We start from the raw sequence: 20,393 nt of genomic DNA on the forward strand, positions 1-20,393 counted from the left end.
ACAATAGTGGAGAGTAGTGCAATGAACGTGTTATCGATTTTTTTTTTTTTTTTGCAGAGACTACAGTGCCTGACATGACATCTTTATGATTCGCCAGCTTCTCTCTGCAGAGAAACACAAGAGATTCACGCTTAGCACGATACAATTAGATGCGGTTGTGGGCTGCGCAACATTGGCTGGAGCACTTTTGCCCAGGGCACAATGTAGAACAAACCAAGATTTATTTGTCTACTGTACACAGAGAAAAAATAATAAAGAACCGTGCGCACTATCCTCCGACGACTGTTCAAATGAACGAGCCCATGACCAAGCCCGTGCAAATCTTTCGGCAACCTGTAATAAAAGGAAAACCAACAAAATACTTTTGAAAGGCACATTAAGGTGAAATGCTAATCAATTGAGACTGGTTAGCTTATGCTGTGAAAACTACCATAATCAATTTTGCCATGATGAGTTTATTAGACGAAGAGCAAATGAAGGTCAAATGTCCATTTTTTAATTTTGCACTGAAAGCCCTCACATAAACGTGTAATGGCGGATGTTGATTTTTTTTGTAAAGTTTGACAACACTGCCATGACAAAAATGAAATTAAACTTGGTGCGCTATTTTTCTGGTCATCTTAAATAACAATTAACTTTTGGCAGCTAATAATTATGCAGGCACAAGTAAATAAGTGGTGGTTTGTGCCAACTATAATTAGTATTTTACAATGGGTGTTTTTTCGTGCTTTAGTGCACTTCCTGTCATATGTTCATTACAAAAGAATAGCTCCCCAGTGAAGCCTGGTTCGTTACTGCACAACCATTTAACTGTTATGAGAACCTGTTCATGTAGTGACATAGAAACACTCCCTGCTGCACATCTGTCAAGCACTATAACACAACTCAACACTGACAACCAATAATATGCATTGACAACTCCCGTTTGCTTCACAAGACAAAGTCGGAGATAGCAACAACACAGTTTTGAAGACACGTGCACAGCCAGCGCGCACAGACTGAAAACAAAATTACTGTTTGTCGCAACTGCGACACAGCAAACGGCAGTTGCTATCATCGCGACATACTGTTACGATGAAAGGTGTTTTATTTAAAGATGGGCTGAAGGAACGGGGCTGAATGGCTGCTGCCCGGCATCGATCCACTCGCAAGCCAAGTGCTCTTCGTCCTCCCTGTCGTGTTAGCGTAGCACTCCTTCCTCCAAAGATGAAGCCCGCCGGTCGAGTAACGGCTACGTGAACGCGGAGTCGCGCGGGTGACAGCGCTTTAGGCACGCGACATGAAAAAGTTGCGTCTGCTGAGAACGGTAGCCGTGATTAAGGAGACGAGCTATCGAGAATGTCAAGTAACCGAGGTGATCAACGATGACGAAGGGTCCGGAGTTAAGGGCCAGAAACTTTTGACACAAGCCACAGTTGCGAAACGGCGTCCAGAGCCAGACTGTCGCCTTTGTCGTAAGACGCGTATTTGTGGCGTGAATCGTAGGTGATGTTGGAACGGTCCTGAAATGTCAACGTACGAAGTCGAGCTACACGCCATGCTTCCTCTGTGTGGCAAAGAGTCTGGGCAATATAAAGGTCTGCATGAACATGAAATGGCAGAATGGTATCAAGGAAGAATCGAGGCGGTCAAACGTAAGGAAGGTAGAAGGCGCTGTAGCCAGCGGCTTCACGCCTTGCAGAGTTGTAGGTCTACGTTATAAAGGGGAGGATGCCATCCAATTCTTGTGCCTTGAATTGATGCACATAGAAGTCATATTGATGAGTGTTCTGTTCGTGCGCTTCATGAGACCATTTGTCTGTGGATGATAACGGGTCTCGTGGCGAAATTGACAATTACAGAGACGCTAGAGCTCTTCGACCACATCGGCAATTAACTGGCATCCACGATCACTCGCAATAATGCAAGGTAGACCATGGCGAAGTACGACTGTCGCCAGGAGGAAGCTCTAAACATCGATTGCCGTGGCTGTAGGCGTTGCGGCGGTCTCTGCATAATGCGTCAGGTGATCAACACAAACGATCACCCAACGGTTGTTGTATGATGAGCGCGAGAAAGGGCTGACAATATCCACTCACACCATTTTGAAAGGTGTTGAGGGTAGTGCCAAAGGGTGAAGGAGTCCACATCGGGGCAGTGTTCGGGCGCTTGAATTGTTGGCATTTCTCACAAGTGGACATACACTTTTATTTGTTTATTTATTTCCAATACTGCTAACCCCAATGATAGGGGCTCTAGCAGGGTGGTACAAAACATATAACAAGGTTTCTTAACAAATACAACAAATTCAGACAATACAAAATTCAACTGACAATATCAACGTGAAATGTCAAAATTTACATGCAGACAAGCCTTTCGTAACACAAAATACATCAGCGTTACAATTGAAGGAGAGCCTGAAATGTATCCCAGTCAACTACCGTTACTACGTCTTTATCGAGTTCATTCCATTCTGTTACAGTTCGGGAAAAAAAAGAATATTTAAAAACATTGTTCTTGCATTTAAATGGCACTATGAGTATGGATGTCGTAGCCTTGTAGAATAACCGCTGGAAAAAGAAATGTAGTCACACGTTCGGCTCTGTAACTTACCCTTGACAATTTTAAACATGAACTTAAGGCGAGCGATTTTATTTCTAACTGTAATGCTTTTTAAGTCTGCTTGGCGAAGTAACTGAGTAATAGATGATGGACTGTAACTGTTAAAAATAAATTGTACAGCCTTACTCTGAACTCTATCCAACTTACGTGTGTTCGTCTGTGTAAACGGGTCCCAAATAATATTTGCACATTCTAAAATTGGCAGGATTAATGCTTTGAAAGTGGCGAGCTTACAGATGGTAGATGCCCTCTTGAGAGACCTCCTTAAAAAATGAAGTCTAGACAATGCCTTATTAGAAATAGCTGTGATATGACTATCCCAGTGAATGTTATCAGTTATAATAAGACCTAGCTATTTGAACTCCTTGACACGATTTAATGATTTACGATCAACTGTATATGTATATAAAAGAGGATTTTTCTTGTTACTTATGGTCATTACAGGGCATTTGTCGTAATTCACAGCCATCTGCCACGTCCTGCACCAACGCATCACTTTATCCAATTCAAAATTCAGTGCATTTTGATCTGAAGTTGAATTTATCTCACTATACAAAACACAATCGTCGGCATATAGTCTTATTTTAACGCCACAATCATCCACCATGTCATTTATAAAAAGAAGGAACAATAACGGTCCCAAGACTGATCCCTGGGGGACACCCGAATCTACAGGCAGCTTTTTTGAGAAATATTCATTAAAAACAACATACTGTTTTCGAGATCCCAGGTATGCTTGTATCCATTGACAAAGCTGTGGGTTTTTTAATACTGCCCAAAGTTTCATAAGTAGTCTGGAATGAGAGATTTTGTCGAAGGCCTTCGCGAAGTCTAAAAAAACAGCATCTATCTGTGACTGGTTATTTATGGCTAGTGCGAAGTCATGGACAATTTCAACCAATTGTGTTACTGTGGAAAACCCACGCCTAAAACCATGCTGAGCTGGTGAAAGTACTGAGTGCGACTCCAAAAAGCAGGAAATGTGTTTATGTATTATGTGTTCCAATAACTTGCAGCATGTGCAAGTCAAAGCCATTGGGCGATAATTACAAACCAACTGTTTATCTCCATGTTTGAATAAAGGCTTAATTTTAGAGAATTTCCAATCCTCAGGCAGGACACCTTTGGATAATGATTCATTAAAAATAATTGTCAAAAATTTTGAGGACCATTCAGCATATCTCTTTAAAAAGGCATTTGGTAAGTCATCTGGGCCACAAGATTTTCTTACATTCAAATTCAGTAATAATTCAAATACACCAGCTTCTGTGACTTCCAGATTTTCAATGGGAGGCAGGTCTTTAAACTTGCTAAAAGTGGGGGTGGTTTTGTCATCACAAGTAAAAACAGATGCGAAGTGTTCGTTAAATGCATTCGCTATTTCTGTTTCATCTGATGTGCAAACGTTATTTATAACAAACGTGTCTCTATTGGATGACTTTGGCCTTATAAAATGTCAAAAATGAGACGGTGATTCCTTCATCATGTGAGCTAACTTTACATCGTAAAAACTGCGTTGTTCGATCTTCATCTTATCTTTTAGTTGTCGAGACAGATCGCGGATCAGAGAACGTGTTGTGATACTCGTGTGCTTTTTAGTGATTTCCGAAGACGAATAATTTTTCTCTTAATGTGAATTATATCTCGTGTAATCCAGGGTTTCGACATATGTACCTTCTTTTTCTTGAAAGGAACAAAAAGCTGCATGCACGCATGCGCAGTGTTCTTATACTTTAACCACAGAGCGTTAACATCACTCAAACTCAGATTAACACTTTCGCAAAGTTCGTCGTAGGCTATCTCCAGTCTGTCTATGATGGATGCATCGTCGGAAGAATGAAATACTGGCACTCGTGTGTATTTAACATCATTTTTGTACTTCAGCGAGTGAAGCTCAACGAAGACTGCCATGTGATCTGAAATACCTGTAACCACTTCGCAGTCAATTTTTCCGGAAACATTACCATTCACAAAGACAAGATCAAGAATAGATTTACTGTTATCTTGCACACGAGTGCAATCACTAACTAGTTGCGTTAAATCAAAACGGAAGGCAATGTCAATAAGCGCTTCATCGTTAATGGGATCAGAACTTCCTGCGTTAAACGAAGACCAGTTGATGCCTGGAAGGTTGAAGTCTCCACATGAAATAAGCTTGGTAGTTTGATTTGTTTTAGACGAAATATACAGCTGTAATTGTTCTAAAACCTCAGGGATTGAGGCAGGGGGCCTATACACAACTCCAATAACAAGGCTTTCTTTTCTATCGATAAGCTTACAAAATAAAGCCTCAACGCCAGGGGCATCAGGCATGCGTGCTATCCTGTAAATATTTTTAACCAGCAACGCAACTTTGCCCCCTCTGGAACCACGATCCCTTCTGTACACGTTGAACCCCGAAGGCGCAATTTCGCTGTCATAGACACCGTCATGAAGCCATGTTTCTGTGAGTGCGACTACGTCGGGGTCATGAAGTGCTATCAGGTGTTCAAGATCGAGCTCTTTGTTCAGAATGCTACGGCAATTCACATTTAACAGTTTCAATAAACGCGGGCTTTCCTGTCACTTCGGCACGTACCTGGGAAGAGCAACCATATCATTCTTGGCCTCGTCCCAAACGAACAGCTTTCCATACACTACCTTATCGAAGAGTAGTTTAACACGTTCATTTTGTTCCCTGTTTACAAATGTGCTGTCCCATAGATTCTTCTTGGCCTGACGCACCTTTTGTGAAAAGTCCTCAGTTACATATAAGCCCGAGTCTAAGTTTCACACAGTTCCTCGAAATTTCCGGCTTTTCGCGATAATCAATTAATTTGACGATTACAGGTCTTGTTTTATTAGGCCGCTTTGAGCCAAGCCGATGGCATCTTTCGATTCCGGTTACTGTTAAGTCTAACTTGCCCTTAAAGAAGTCATCAGTTATGCGTGAAGTAAGCGATGGCAGTCTTTCATCTTGAGGTTCAGAGACACCATGAATGATAATGTTGTTCCTCCGACTTCGATTTTCAAGGTCATTTACTTTTTCTGCTATGGAAGTAATGGCGCTTTTCATCGTGCTTACGTGCAACTCAACAGCAGCAACCTTGGTTTGGCATACTGATAGATTTTCTAAACCGCATTCCAATGATTCTAGTCGATCTTTAAATTGAGCTAATGTGTTTGTTATGTCTTTCTGTGAACTGTCAAATTTGTCCATTCGCTTCATCAACTCTTTTTGGCCTGCGAGTACCTCGAGAAGTAGGCTGTGATCACTTGAGTTTTCTGATGATGATTCTTTGCCACACACAGACTCACTAGATCCCTTGGGTCCAGGATTCGACTCAACGTCACCACAGAGGGATAATAAATCCAGTAAGTGCAGGCAAATCACAACAATACGCTCTAGACATTGTAGGCAAGGTAGCAGCATGAGAGAAACATTATTACTTTTAAATGATTTATCTCCAGGTAAATAACTAACCTGTATAAGAAACAGAAAAGGCTTGTAGCGCATAGTTGCAGACGCGCTGCCACCTTGCCCACTGGAGCTGCAGGACCAAGCCGGCGAATTTAAAAGGTTCTCCGTCGATGACGCTCCCCGGAAGGTGATGTGAAGTCAGCAGGTAGGATGGGCGGTTCCAGTGAAGGTGGCTCCGTAAAACAGCAGGAATTTTCGTTCATCTTTACGGCGCTGTCCATGCGATGATTACCATGGCTGAGGTCAAAAGATGAGCAGATATGGCCCTCCGTTGACGCATGCGTGATCCATCCACAGGTCAGGATCTGTATAAGAAACAGAAAAGGCTTGTAGCGCATAGTTGCAGACGTGCTGCCACCTTGCCCACTGGGGCTGCAGGACCAAGCCGGCGAATTTATAAGGTTCTCCGTCGATGACGCTCCCCGGAAGGTGACGTAGAAGGCAGCAGGTAGGATGGGCGGTTCCAGTGAAGATGGCTCCGTAAAACAGCAGGAATTTTCGTTCATCTTTACGGCGCTGTCCATGCGATGATTACCATGGCTGAGGTCAAAAGATAAGCAGATATGGCCCTCCGTTGATGCATGCGTGATCCATCTAAGGGTCAGGATCTGTATAAGAAACAGAAAAGGCTTGTAGCGCATAGTTGCAGATGTGCTGCCACCTTGCCCACTCTATAGTTTTCTCTCTTTTCTATAGTTTTTCTCATTCTAGGCCAGTAGAATCTACCTTGAAGGCGGCGATACGTTTTGGCGAAACCCATGTGACCGGCGGTTCCGTCATCGTGCGTAGCACAGAGCACGTCTGGTCGCATTTTTGCGGGGACCACTAATGGTAAGCGTATGCCATCAGCCGCATAATTATTTTTATAGAGCAGGTCATCTTGCATAACAAAGCCATTATCGTTCGTCGGCTGAGTCGAAAAGGGCATCTAGAGTGCGGTTGTCGCGCTGTTCTTTCTTGAAAGTGGCAAGGTCGGGAAAACGCGTATTGTCAATGGAGGCTAGGAATTTATCAAAATTGTCAGCGTCACAAGTAGTTGTGGGTAGCGGAAGTCGCGAAAGACAGTGGGCGCCGGCATGCTGGCGGCCACTCTTATAACGGGGCAGGATAAATCAAACTCCTCCAAGCGTAGCGTCTCCCTAGCAAGGCGACCCAATGGGTAATGGAGACCAACTAACCATCATAGTGAATGATGGCCAGTAACAATCGTGAAGTGATGGCCGTAGAGATACGGGCGGAACTCCTGCACAGCAAAAACTACAGCGAGACACTTTTACTCTATTACGGTGTAATTTTGTTCGGCCTTGCTTAACGAATGGCTGGCATACGCAAAGGCATGCTTGGCGTCACCAAAACGCTTAATGAGGACGGCACCAAGGTCAATTACACTTGGATCGGCGTGCACTTCCGTTGTGGCAGAAGAGTCAAAATGGTTGGCGATCCGTTGTCCAGGTGAAAGGCGTGTCCTTGCGTAGCAACGAGGTCAGAGGGTACGCAGTGTCGGCAAAACTGGGTACAAAATGTCGGAAGTACCAGCAAAGACCTAAGAAACTTCTTAACGGGCCCTGAGACTGCGGTTGCTTGAATTTGCTAACTGCAACAACTTTCTATGGGTCTGGCCATACGCCGTGCTTGTCCACTAGATGTCCAGGTACTAGCGACTCTAGTTGGCCAAACTGGCATTTCTTTTAGTTCAGGGTAAGGGCAGCCTGTTCGAGGCACATCAAAACAATGTCAAGTCGCTGATTGTGTTCTGCAAAAGTGCAACCAAAAATTATGACATCATCAAGATAGCATAAACGAATCTCCCACTTAAGACCGTGCATAACAGTGTCCATGAATCTTTCGAACACTGTGGGCACGTTGCATAAACCAAACTGCATAACATTGAATTCAAACAAGCCATCTGGTGCCACAAAAGCTGTTTTCTCTTTGTCAGTGTAATGCATTGGTACCTGCTAGTAGCCTGATTGGAAATCCACAGATGATAAGTAGGACGCTGAGCGGAGACAGTCAATGACGTCGTTGACACTCACCCCCGTGCCTACTAAGGCTGACGTAGCAACAGTGTCCACTAAAACACTAATCTTGTAGTGATGTATGGTGACCTTCGGAGGCACGGGGAAATGTGGCTGAAGATGAATGGGGACCTCACCTCTATCGGTCGCGCTGCCTCGTTTCCCTGCGGTTGGAACTTGAGACGTCGTTGAGAGGATCGAGACCTGTACTGCCGTACAGGCAGCGGCGTCAAGCTCCGCATGGAAGCTGGCAAGTCGCTGCCGTAATTCGGCCAATAGGGCATCCTGCGATCAGGACCGGAAGGCCAGTTGGCTCCGTAACCATGGTAATTGTTGCACCAACAGAAAGTGCGTAGTCAGTCCCTTGGTGGTGTTGACATGCGACAGCGCTGAGGACCAAATCGGACGACGTGGGCGCGGACGCCACATTGGAAGCAGACGGGGCACTCACGAGACATGCTGCAATTACCAGCGCGAGGATAAATGAAGCAGCTGCCCTACAGTTGAGAGACTGCAGATGGGCCACGTATGGAGCCGTCGTGGACCTCGTAAGGATGGGCGTTCATTGCAGGGCAAGGTATCATTGGACGAGGTGCGAAGTTGCATGCACCAATGAAAGCATCATTAATGGACGTCACACCCGGATCGTACGGAGGAAGAGGCTCCCGAACCTGAGAAGACGGAACAGACGCCACTTCACGTCGGTCGAGCTCTTCCCACACCACTTGGTGAATAATTGACGCAAGGTCAGACGAGGCTGGAGCAACGTCAACGCTGGCGACAGTCGTTATGTTGATCAAGTGGCCTAACTTATTCGGTCATCCGAGGGTCCAAAACCTTGCACAACTTCAGCACTTCATTCAACGTTGTGCAGGTTTCCTCAAGAACCTGAGCGCTCTACATCAGCGTTTGCTCAGCACGCTTCTTTTTGGCCGCTGAATCTCCGAAGCACTTCCTAATCTTGACGACGAACTTCTGCCACGTTGTCAAGCTCTCCTCGTGGTTTTCATACCACACAGACGCGGTTTCCTTAAGAAAGAGGCAGACATTGGTGAGCTGACCGGTGGCATTCCAACCATTGAACCGACTTGCCCGTTGGTAGAAGCTCAGCCATGCGTCCACATCCTCACCAGCTTTTCTTGCAAAAGTTCGTGGCTCGATGTAGGGTTGCAATGGGTAACTGGAGGCGGCCGGTGTCGGCAGATTGGAAGCAGGTGCCAGATGATCGTTGTCAATTTCGGAATCCATCTCTGGCGGCAGACCAGCAATTCATCCGCTTCGGCGAATCGCCCCGTATTGCGTCTCTGCAGTTGGTGCGTCGTCGTTCATGGGGAGCACCACTGTCGTACCCAGCACCTCTCACTGAGCTGTTATGAAGAAAGATGTTTATTTGAAGATGGGCTGATGGAAAGGGGCTGAATGGCTGCCACCCGGCATCGATCCACTTGCAAGACAGGCGCTCTTCATCCTCTCCGTCGCGTTAGCAATATCAAATAAGCTCCGATGATACGCAGCAAACACAGTGGACGAGGAAAGGCAGTAAAGTCATAAAAGTGCACAAAGAAGCTTTCCCACTGTTCCCTTATAACTACGGTAGTGCAGAGCTTCGACATTTAGTTTTCATTCTGCTGGCCTCTAGCGATGCTTTGGCACACTTGTTTGCAACATTGCACACTTCGCACACACAAAGGGTAGTCTGAATATCGCATTTTCTGTAGTGGAGGGGTGGACTTGAATGTTCTAGAGCAGGAAGAGCTGGCACACAATTCCGGCAACTCAGCACCGTCAGACTGCGAAGCCGGGTTCGTTTCACAGGTGTGTTAGATTGTAGACCTCTAATGTTAATGAAGCACAACCACGAGAGGCATGCATTTCAATAAAGTTTGCCAGTCAAGCGCATTTTCCCAACACATGCACATCGGTTCGCGAGAGTATATTTAAAAAAAGCAGGCTGATTCAAACCGATTTAGAATGTTCAGTGGTGGGAGTAGCTACTAAGAGGTGTGTGGGAAACAAATCCAACGTGTCAAAATCCATGATTAAAAGCACCAGTGATCGATTCAAGTAGGCATGGTAACAAACGAGTTAATGTGCACCTAAATTCAAGTAAGAGTGTCTTTCATTTCAACTCCATGAGAATCGAACCCCGAGCTTAGCAGAGCAACAGCATAGCTGCTAGGTTGGCATGTCAGGTTATAAAACACTTGCGAAGCTTACTTCAAGAATAACAGCAACCAAAGCACATAATAAAACCTAAATGTAATGGCAGTTGCCTAAGAAAACTAAGATATTTTTAGTACTCTGGTCACACTGGCAAATTGACTCATACGAAGCAGGTGTTTTTACACACTCAGAACAACACTGTGGTACGGCACTGCTACACAATAGTGTTTAATTTGGAAATGATGCTAATCACAAGTAAATCAGTAGCACACCAGACATTTGTTACTTCAGGTGATGGTTACAAGTAATAATGTGTTATAGCTATTTGCAGCTCTTGAAATGAATTTCAGTTGCAAACGCAGCAGGTGTAGTCGTAGCGTGGTGTGTGTCTGGGCATGCCCCTGGTGGCTGTGGCTGCCAAATGCCTGAGAGCGAGAACAGCAAAGTATGTACAGTAAAGCCTCATTAATTCAAATTTGGTTATTTTGAGATCTTGCTTAGTTCAAAGGATTTCTGCAGTCCCATATTTTAAGTTTGTGCGGACAATTCGAAGCAGAAATTAGCACCAGTCTGGTTGATTTAGATATTTTTGGTGTCATGTGCCGATTCCCGATCCCCATTTTGCTGCAAATTGACGGAAACGGCAGCCTTTAGGAGCGTCAAGGTAATGCAGTGTAAAGATACTAATGAGTGGCAGCTGAAGCACACCAGCCACACAAGAAAACGAGAGGCAGTCTTGTGATAAATCTAAGTGAACACCTGCGCAAAAAAGACATGCTTCACTGCACGACAGTGATGCAGTGAAGCACCACTGCGGTACTTCACTCACATGGCGTGCCTCTCGCAATGCAGCGCATCACGATTTACCCATTCTTTCTGGGAATACAGTCTAACCCACTAATAACGATATCAGATATACCGATCTATCAATTATAACAGCCATATTTTGGTGCACTTACGATTTTCCTATGCTACCTATAGAAACTCTGTCCACATATAGCGAACGTTTTTCAAGAAAGCCTCCTACTGATATACAACGAACACTTCTGATATGGTCGCGTAAAAATATGGCACGTACGAAACGAAAAGAAAAAAAGTTTAAACAGACATTCCAAAGTATGTGGGAGGGGCGCACTCCCGCGTGCTACGCTGTAGTTCACTTGCGACAAAGGTGTCGCAGACCACTGCAAGCGCCACACGCTGATTTAGATGCTGCAAGCGATGACGCTCACTTTCCAGGCATTTCTTCACTGGCAGAACGGTAGAAAGAGAAATAAGAAAAAGGAGGCAGCATGAAGACTTGCGGTCAGTTTTTGCACAGCAAAGCTTCATGACGCCGTTCTTTCCACCTACGATCAACGAAAATGCTTCGAACGCAAAAAGCCATAAATGCACGAAGCGATAACTTTTTTGTCATTTTAAAGTTCACTGTTAAGATCAACTCGCCGATGCCACAATGTGAGGCGAAAGGTGTTCTGCCTTTTGGTAAGAGTGACCAGTTGATCAGTGATAAAGACAGTGCTGCGACAGATAAGCATATCCAAAGAGCGAAGTCAAGATGGCTGGTGGTGATGAACGTGCCATTTTGATTGATTGCCAACCACCTTACCACAGTAGTCTGCAGATATCTGCTAGGCTTCACGTGTTTAAACCGCACGGATTGATGACAGTACAAGCGAGTCATGTTGCTGTTCGCCGAGGCAGCGTCATGCGAGACCGGTTGCAAAATACACGTCTTCGTATGTTGAGCTAACATGCTACTCACTGAACCAGAGCACGATATGGGGTGAAACATGCGTGAGGAATGCACAAACGCACGCATACATTAGACTGAAAACGGCCTGGCATGTGACGGCCAAAGCCGAGTAAGCAACCCGCTGCACGCAACTAGCCATGAATGATTATGATACCGTGCTTCAATGGAACCGTGCATGTTCGTGGCGAACGTGGTTGAATTCACTTGTGAGCACCGCGGGAGTTGCCTAACATCTAACATGCAAAAAGGCTTGACCTGTCACCGGATGGGTCTTTAACACTTTTTTAAAAATAAAAATACAAAAAAAAGGTTTCGTTGCTAAGTGCACAATTTTAAGGGCAAGTCCATATACAACGAACTGCTGATATAACGACCAGTTATCTTGGCACTTTCCGAGTTCATTATAAACTGGTTTGACTCTATAAAAGAAATTAACTAAGGTCAGTTTGATGCAATTCTCATGGTTTGCGAACTTCCAATTGGCGGTTGCTCTAGCAGTTTGCACACTACCACTGCAGGCGAAGTTCACGCCTGCAAAATTTACTCAAAAACTTGCACAATCATGTTTTCCAGCCAAAAATCACGAATTCTGTCACACAGGCCATTGTTAAATTTCTTTTTTTTTTTTACCAGAAAGAACGGACATAATAACCCGCTGAGATTGCGAAGAGCAGGTGACATGCTGCCTGTGTGTCAACATTGTGTCCAGAGACTGCACGTCTTCTTTTCTGCAGGCACACATCTCAGCTGAGCACGAGACTATGAATTACTACGAGCCCAGGTTTGGGTAATAGGTACCAAGAATCGGTCAGAGAGAAATGAGCCCCACTTGCTAACATGTGCACTTAGCAGCTGGTTGCCGAATGACACCAGTGGCAAAGTGCACTTAAGTTGGCTTGTGTGACACCAATTTTAAGCAATGTGATGCCACCAAAGCTCACCTTTTTATAGTACCAGGAAGCGCCTATTTGTAGACGTCTTCTTTGTCGGCCACGTACTGGATTATGTCCGCAGGCTTCACCAACTTCTCCGCATCAGTGTCCGGAATCTCAAAGCCTGTTGAAGCACGCACAACGAAGAACCCGGTTGAGATGGCAAATGACTTGGGGAGGAAATCAACTTACTGGCTCGAACAATTACACAATCATCATCAGCCGATCTTATTTTTACCACAGGTTTAAGGCCGTTTACATACACCATTAGTTGTGTTGAACATTTGAGCTCTTAGGTGTAACACACCAAAACCACAATGTGATTATGAAGCACACAGTAGTGTGAACTGCCAATTAATTTTTACTTTGTCGGGTCCCCCAGCACGCTTCCAATTCCAGGTACACACGCTCTTGGATTTCCTTCTCGCTGAACTGTGTCTGTTGATGTCGGTAGCCAAACTTTGCCTTCGTGTTTAGCAACCAAGCAATTCGACCACTTGTAATATCTGCAGTATTAGGCGCGAAAACTACAACATGATTATGAGAGACGCCATAGTGGAAGGCTCCATGAATTGCGGCTATCTGACGCTCTTTAATGTGCACTAGCATAAAGTAGTACACAGGTCTCCAACATTTCACTCCTGCCAAAACTTGCAACCCCCAGTAATTAGTCACACACCGTAACCACTGTGGTAGATTGCTGCATTGCACAGCAGGTTCGGTTGCCACCAGAGTGCACTAGCTGATCCAAAGTTAAGGCCACGAATTCTGTGACTTCAACACCACTTAATTGACTGTTACCAATGTCTCAGAAGCCATTATATAACAATCAGACCATTGGCGAACACCCCAGCACATTATGGTGGCCTGTGAAAGTCCACAGCTTAGGTTCATTTTGTAGCTTTCTTAGCGACAGGGCCATTTATCACACCGAACTACTTTTAAGCGTACTCCAGAATACCTGCTATGTGGCTGAATAATTCAAACTCAGACTGCTTCTCTTCAAAGCATGATGACAGAAATCTGATGGACACTGACCAAACTCATCTTCGATGGCCATGATGACTTCGACACAGTCCAGGCTGTCTAGGCCCAGGTCGTAGATGAAATGCGATTCAAGTGTGAGCTGCACGGAAGCGATGGAATGACAGTTTATCACATGCCTCGGATATTAGGCTGTCATCACTACATGACCCTAGGACCTTTTATCGATGTTCGCAATTGTCAGCACCCACCACAGCCCAATAACATAGGGATGTTTTGTTCGGACACAACGTGAATGAGGCTATTGTGTATACAAATAAAGATCATAATATCATTTTAATGAGGAGGCAGAGGACAGGTCTCACAGAATTTCCCTCTGGCGATTCAGCCATGCAGAAAGCTAGCAGCAGTAGCTTTTCAAGGACTTGAATGAAGACATCACTTGGTTTTTCAATCCTAATAAGCCATACCAATTACTTTTGAAAAAGGCTTTAGGGAAGCTTTAACTCAAATAACACTTATGTGTGCTTTATTATTTTTTGTGTAGAAGTGTACTCTTCATGTCCCTCCTCCCCCCCCCCCAAAAAAGATGGTTGTGACAGTTGGGCCATTCCAGCAAGACACACTATTATGGCATTCTTAAGAAGATGAGAAAAAAAAGCCATATTTCTCATGAAATTGGCCAACCAGTAAAATAGTAAGAAGAAATCATTATTGAAGAAATCAGTGTCTTGAAAACCAACCTTCTCGGGGTCGATCTTATCGTACAACTTCAGCACAAGCATGGTTCTGTCACGAATGGAGTCTAATGTCAAAGGCGGCTTATCGCTGTACGACCGCGATGGGAGGAACTGTGTTGACGCCTGCACCTGCGAGAGTTTGATGAATGCAAAGTTAACACTATTGGATGTGCACTTTTGCATGGCAGACAACTATAGATTGGGGGTGGTCTGTACCTACCCTGGATGGGAAATCATCAAATTATGTCAGTCACGAAAGCAGGGACCACCGCAAAATGACCCCTCAGCAAGCACAGTCCTGAATGAATAACAACGATGCAGTAGGAAACTACAAAATGTCAAATTCACACAGTAATTTCTTGAAAAGCCATTGTGGTGCTTGAGGAACTTTGCCAGAATGCGTAGGGGTGAATGTTCTTTGAGTGGAAAAAGGCATTCTGCAATTAATGAAAGTTCACAGTTGGAATATTCTTGCAAAAAAAAAAAAAAATCAAACTCACAGATTTGCGCAAAATGTTAAATGTTTCATTATCATCATCATGAACCTGACAACGCCCACTACAGGGCCTTTCCCATGTTTCCCCGGTCACCTGTGCTTGCTGTTGCCACGTTATACATGCGGACTTCATCGTCTCATCTTGTCTACCTATCTCCCCCTTGCGTTCTAGCCTTCTCTTGGAGTTCATAAACAGAAATTACCTTGCCTTTGCACTACATGCCCTGCCCGTTTCTCCTACTTGATTTCGACCTAAACACCTATTTGTTCCTTCCTCTGCTCTCTTTTTGTTCTTCAAAGGGCCACTCACCAGATTTGACAATTTGGGCCACTCACCAGGTTTGACAATTTGGGCCATTCACCAAGCTTAATCAAGACGAGGCGTTCTTGATCACATCTGCCAAAATTTGCAACGCTACGTGCTGTGGAAATGGGTCAAATTTCAAGATGAACGCTGCTCCCCCTCCCTTCTGCTGGCGCGCGCCCAGAGAATGAGGGCATGACGTGCGCGTATGCATAGCCCTACGTACACGGCAATGCAGTGACGTTGGTCCTCTACGTAGACGACTCTGCTTTGATGTTGCAAACAGTGGCACGTGACAAGGCAAAAATTATTTAACATGACATGCGTAGTTTATGTAATTTGTTGCTTGAAGAGGTTAATAAATCTCTAGAAAATAATAAGACGCAATCAGGAAATGTGAGCGTCTTTTTTTCCATTTCTCTCCTGTGAATTGCAACGAGATGTGGGGCTAATGTGTCGGGGTTTCGCATGCGTTCGTGTCTTCGCGGTCAGCGCATTGAGCAGACGACCGCAGTGGAACGCTCCTACGCGTTCGCGCACTCATTGTGCCCATTTATTCTACCGCATCTAAGCCAGCATTTCCAAACCATCCCGCAGAAGCAGGCAGAAGACCACAGAATAACGCTGGTCAACAAAGCAACACTGCTCGCATGCTCGGGGGCTGGACTTGTTTGGACACGTCACCTCTTGGTCGGATGCCAGAAAGGGTCGGGAAGATATTTGGTTTGCGAAGGCGACGCGGAGGAGCGGCAAAGGTTTCGAGCCCGCCTCCTCTCATCCTCGTTTCACGCCGCTTCAAAAAACCTGTTTTCTCTGCTCGTGATGAACAGATTCAAAAAATTTTTGTGGCAAAATGTTCCTCATCGGATACCCAGCAACTTTCACTGTCTAACTAAAATTTGGTATGGGGCCTGGTGAGTGGCTCTTCAAGGTTAGAAGGATCGTTTTCCCTTTGAAATGAAGATTCAGCGTCAAAATTTTTTGCAACTGTGTAACCTATTTCGATTCTTCAAAGGAGAAACTGCCTAATGCTTTCCAGCTACCTTATAATGTGACATGTGTGTGCTTGAGTTTTGGTCCCAGAAAGAATTAATGCTAAACACATGACAATATTTCTGGATAGTTCGTTTCTTCATCCTTAGTACTAAGCCGAATGAGTCTGTTACACCAGTCTGTTGCTGGTGTAGGAAAAGGTGACAGCTGGCTATGGCTAGAAAACTGTGGCTAAATGGCATGGAGAATATCAGACTTGAACAAGCATTACCTACATCCTGTCATGTATCTCACTCGGAGATGAAACAGCTGCATGTTGTCGCAGCGAGGTTAAAAAAAAAATAAAAGCGATAGCCACAATGCCAACATGTGTTTTTGTATCCAATCCATGCTACACTTGTACCATTCACCCATAAACTGAAGTTTTGAGATGGCCATTATTTTTATCTGCCTATTACGAAGCAGTGCAGTCTAGCACGTTCAAACAATGACTCTTCAAACTCATTTCGCTTGACTTCATTTTTTTGCACACACCTGCTTCATTCCAGTCCAACGAACTGGGCTTGAAAAACATAAAAAAGAAAAGTACGACAGTAGGTCTCGCCTCGCTTGCTGCAGCTGAAAAACTCGCAGAAACGCCCTATTTTGAAGAGGGCTGGAACGAAAAACACTTGTTCGAGCCGTGCTGAAAAACTATTCGAAATCCCCGGTGAATTTGAATGAAAAAAGACTGCGTATCAGTTCAGAAAAATTAGACATTAAATGCAATAACTACCACTGGTGTATTAGTAGTAAATAATGTTTTTAAGATATGAAAAAGAAAAAAGAAAAAACCTCTTAACATATAATCAGCTGAGGAAAACTAAATGCTCACAAAATATTAAACTGTATCACTAGGTCAGGCTTCCAAGTTATTAAAAAAAAGAAAGCATCTGAACAAAGGAGAAGGCTTTCAGGAACAGTGCCATATGAGAGCTTTAGAATGTCTCCTTGAACCAGCTAACAGTGAGTTTGCAAATTCTGCATGGTCGTTAATAGGCATGCTACAATCTATTCCAATGAAGTCAGAAACAGCCATATTTAGCAAGCTTTTGCCAAACTATGACAACTGATTTTATAAGCTACTTTGGCACATCGCACTGACACACTGATGATCATGTCTCGACAGGAAATTCGAATTTAGATACTTGCTTTCCATTTTTTTATTTCTTAGCAGCAAACTTCTCACAATGAAATTAACAGAAATTTATGTCCATTTGAAGACTTAGTTATTTATGACTCATTATTTTTAGTGCCCTTTTTTGAACAAAAAACTTGGCAAGTTTATCATGCCATTTATTAACGGTAGTTTAGTGCTATTCACTAATGACCAGGGTATCAGAGTAGACGACCCCGTTCTAATTGTGTCCATTTCAGATTTGCTAATAGAAAATTAATTAGGCAAGTACTCAAATAATATTATGTAACAGCATTAGCTGAAAACTGAATCGACAGCCATGAAAAAGGGCATCAGAATAGTGCGAAATTTATCTGGACCACATGACAGGCTTTTTTGCAGCCCAATAAAAGGCACTTCTCACATAACTTATTTTGCACCGAGTAGCAAAAGGTCCATAAAGGCATGCAAGACTTAATATTTGTAGGGGCTTGAGGTATCAAGAACCACGATTTGAATTTGTGACGAAGTAAAGAGTTCCAGAAATTTTGACTACCTGAGGTAAATAACCGGGGGTTGAAAATTTTCGTAGCCCTCTACGTTAAATAAACGTGTATGTATGCCTAAATATACAAGAGGCGTTTCTATCAAAAATGAGGCCACAGCAGCCAGGATTGAATCCCGCGTCCTTCAGGTCAGCAGTCGAGCACCGCAACCACAGAGGCAGGTGACTTGCTTTTTAATGCAATTTTATCATTTTATGTTAACAAAATGTGAGTCTCAGCTTAACAGCATTAAATATTAAGACACAGCTCACGAAAGAATTCCAAAATGGAAATGCTATTCATCAGGTTTTTGTTCAATGAGTACCACCACTTAAAGTACTATTGAATTATCTATAGTTCTAGAGGAGTAATTTACGAATCAGCTCTAAGACTACTACCAGCTTCACTTTCATTGCTTGTCTCCACGAAAGTGAAATGAAATGCCCCAGTGAAACTGCTGATTTGCAAAGCTGTACCTCCATGTTCAATATCAAGCTTCATCAAAACACCAAAAAGAAAATGCCTCACTTGTCCATCGTGAATCACTTGGCAGTCCTTGATGCAAGCATGAAACCTCAAAATTTCTGCAATTGCCCCATGTAGTTATGCGTTCAACCAATTGAGGATTGTAACTAATAGCTTAGCTAAGGCTGCCAAGTTGTACAACAGCATTAGGGGTGTGCAATAAACATGGTGATGCAGTAATTAAGACTATGCAGTTGGATCGTTTCTACCAAGCACTAAATTCACACAGCTTCATATTGGGACAGGGTAAATAGATGTAGATATGTGGTGTCAAACCACCTTATGATTATGAGAGACGCCGTAGTGAAGGGCTCCGGAAATTTCGACCACCTGAGGTTCTTTAACGTGCACCAAAATCTGAGCCAGCAGGCCTACAGCAATCGCCTTTATCGAAAATCGCCTTTATCGAAAGAGGTGAGAATTCGTGAGCTTAGGGGAAAGGTTTCATTAAGGGACGTGGTTGCTTCACATTAAAAGAACCAAATAGAAACACAAGATTACTACATAGCCCTTATCAAAAGAATAAACGCAGACTGCCACATCTGGCCAAATACGTGGGCGATAAGGGCGTCATTTTCTTTTTATCTGTTCGGCGCCTGTAGGAGAAACAACAACGAATAAAGCACTACACCGCACGTGCCCGATGCGAACCATAACGCAAGACTTTTTACCCAGAGATGAACTTTTCATCAAGGTTTGTTTCCGTTGCTAAACGATCCAAAACTGCAACAAGACGGTGCATTGACCTCGCGGCATTAAGCGAAACGGTGAGATCTGAAACCCGGTCGCCAGACGGTCCGAAAACAAGCCTTCACCACACGCAGGTCACTCTTCGCTTAATAAAAGATCGGCGCTCAGTTACTATCAAGAGTCAAATATGCTGCGCAAAACCACAAGATGCAGTGATCACTGCGAGAAACGGCAACGGTGGAGTGCGATCGCCGGTCACGTTTTCCTAGCCGCAAGGTCAAGCTAAGATTTTGCGGCATGAGAAGACGACGTCCCAAAATAGTGGCCGAAACAAAGTTTGTGCGTCCGCACAAGTTTCAATGGACCCACCACGGCTATTTAAAAGAGCCTGGCATCGCGCTTCCACATTTCCGGCGTGTTCAGCAAACCAGTGTACCCCCAAGAAAGTTATTTTTTTTTACTTGTAAACGGACGCACTGGAACCTTTTAGGCATCCGGTGCCGAGTTTACCTGATATAACAGTCGGGCTTGTGGTGCGGGCTGCAACGACACCGAAAGCGGTTGACAGGGTGCCCTATGCTTGACCGACGACGCCAAGAAGCGGGCCTGAGGAGGCGCGACGGCCCTCATTTTCTCGAGTTTCTGGCTCAGCCTGCATAGCCGTGTGATTGCCGCCATGTTCACGAGCACCGAGGGGTAGAGGAGACCTCACGAAGGCACCGCCAGGTGGACGGCCGTTGTAGAGCAGCTTGCGTCGTCTAGCCAAGGTCCTAGTCCAGATTATTTGTTCTCGACAGCTTGCTGTGCGGACTACGACGGCACTGAACAGCGCAAATTTTTGCGGCGTGTGAGCTTGATGATGCGTGCGATGATGCACGTTGCTGGGTTTGGGTGCCACTAGGATAAAAAAATGGCGCTAGTTAACTTACTTTTCCTATTTGTCTAGTGCTACTTTTACTATAAGAGAGCGTGCATTTGTAAAAAAATATATGGCAAAAAATATGTATAGCAATGAACTAAACTAAAAATT

At 44.3% G+C, this 20,393-nt stretch overlaps 1 protein-coding gene across 1 annotated transcript; it reads right to left on the reverse strand.

Moving 5' to 3' along the window:
* Window positions 1-145: 145 nt before the first annotated feature.
* Window positions 146-20,241, reverse strand: ND-ACP (NADH dehydrogenase (ubiquinone) acyl carrier protein). Its single transcript, XM_037431539.2, has 5 exons — window positions 19,874-20,241; window positions 14,658-14,783; window positions 13,969-14,056; window positions 12,940-13,054; window positions 146-333 (listed from the first exon to the last, which is right to left on the reverse strand). Exons 1-4 carry the CDS (start codon window positions 20,039-20,041, stop codon window positions 12,963-12,965), a joined length of 474 nt encoding a protein of 157 aa, XP_037287436.2. The 5' UTR covers window positions 20,042-20,241; the 3' UTR covers window positions 146-333; window positions 12,940-12,962.
* Between the last annotated feature and the right edge of the window lie 152 nt (window positions 20,242-20,393).

This window comes from Rhipicephalus microplus, chromosome 7 (assembly GCF_043290135.1).
Source record: "Rhipicephalus microplus isolate Deutch F79 chromosome 7, USDA_Rmic, whole genome shotgun sequence".
Lineage (NCBI taxonomy): Eukaryota > Metazoa > Arthropoda > Arachnida > Ixodida > Ixodidae > Rhipicephalus > Rhipicephalus microplus.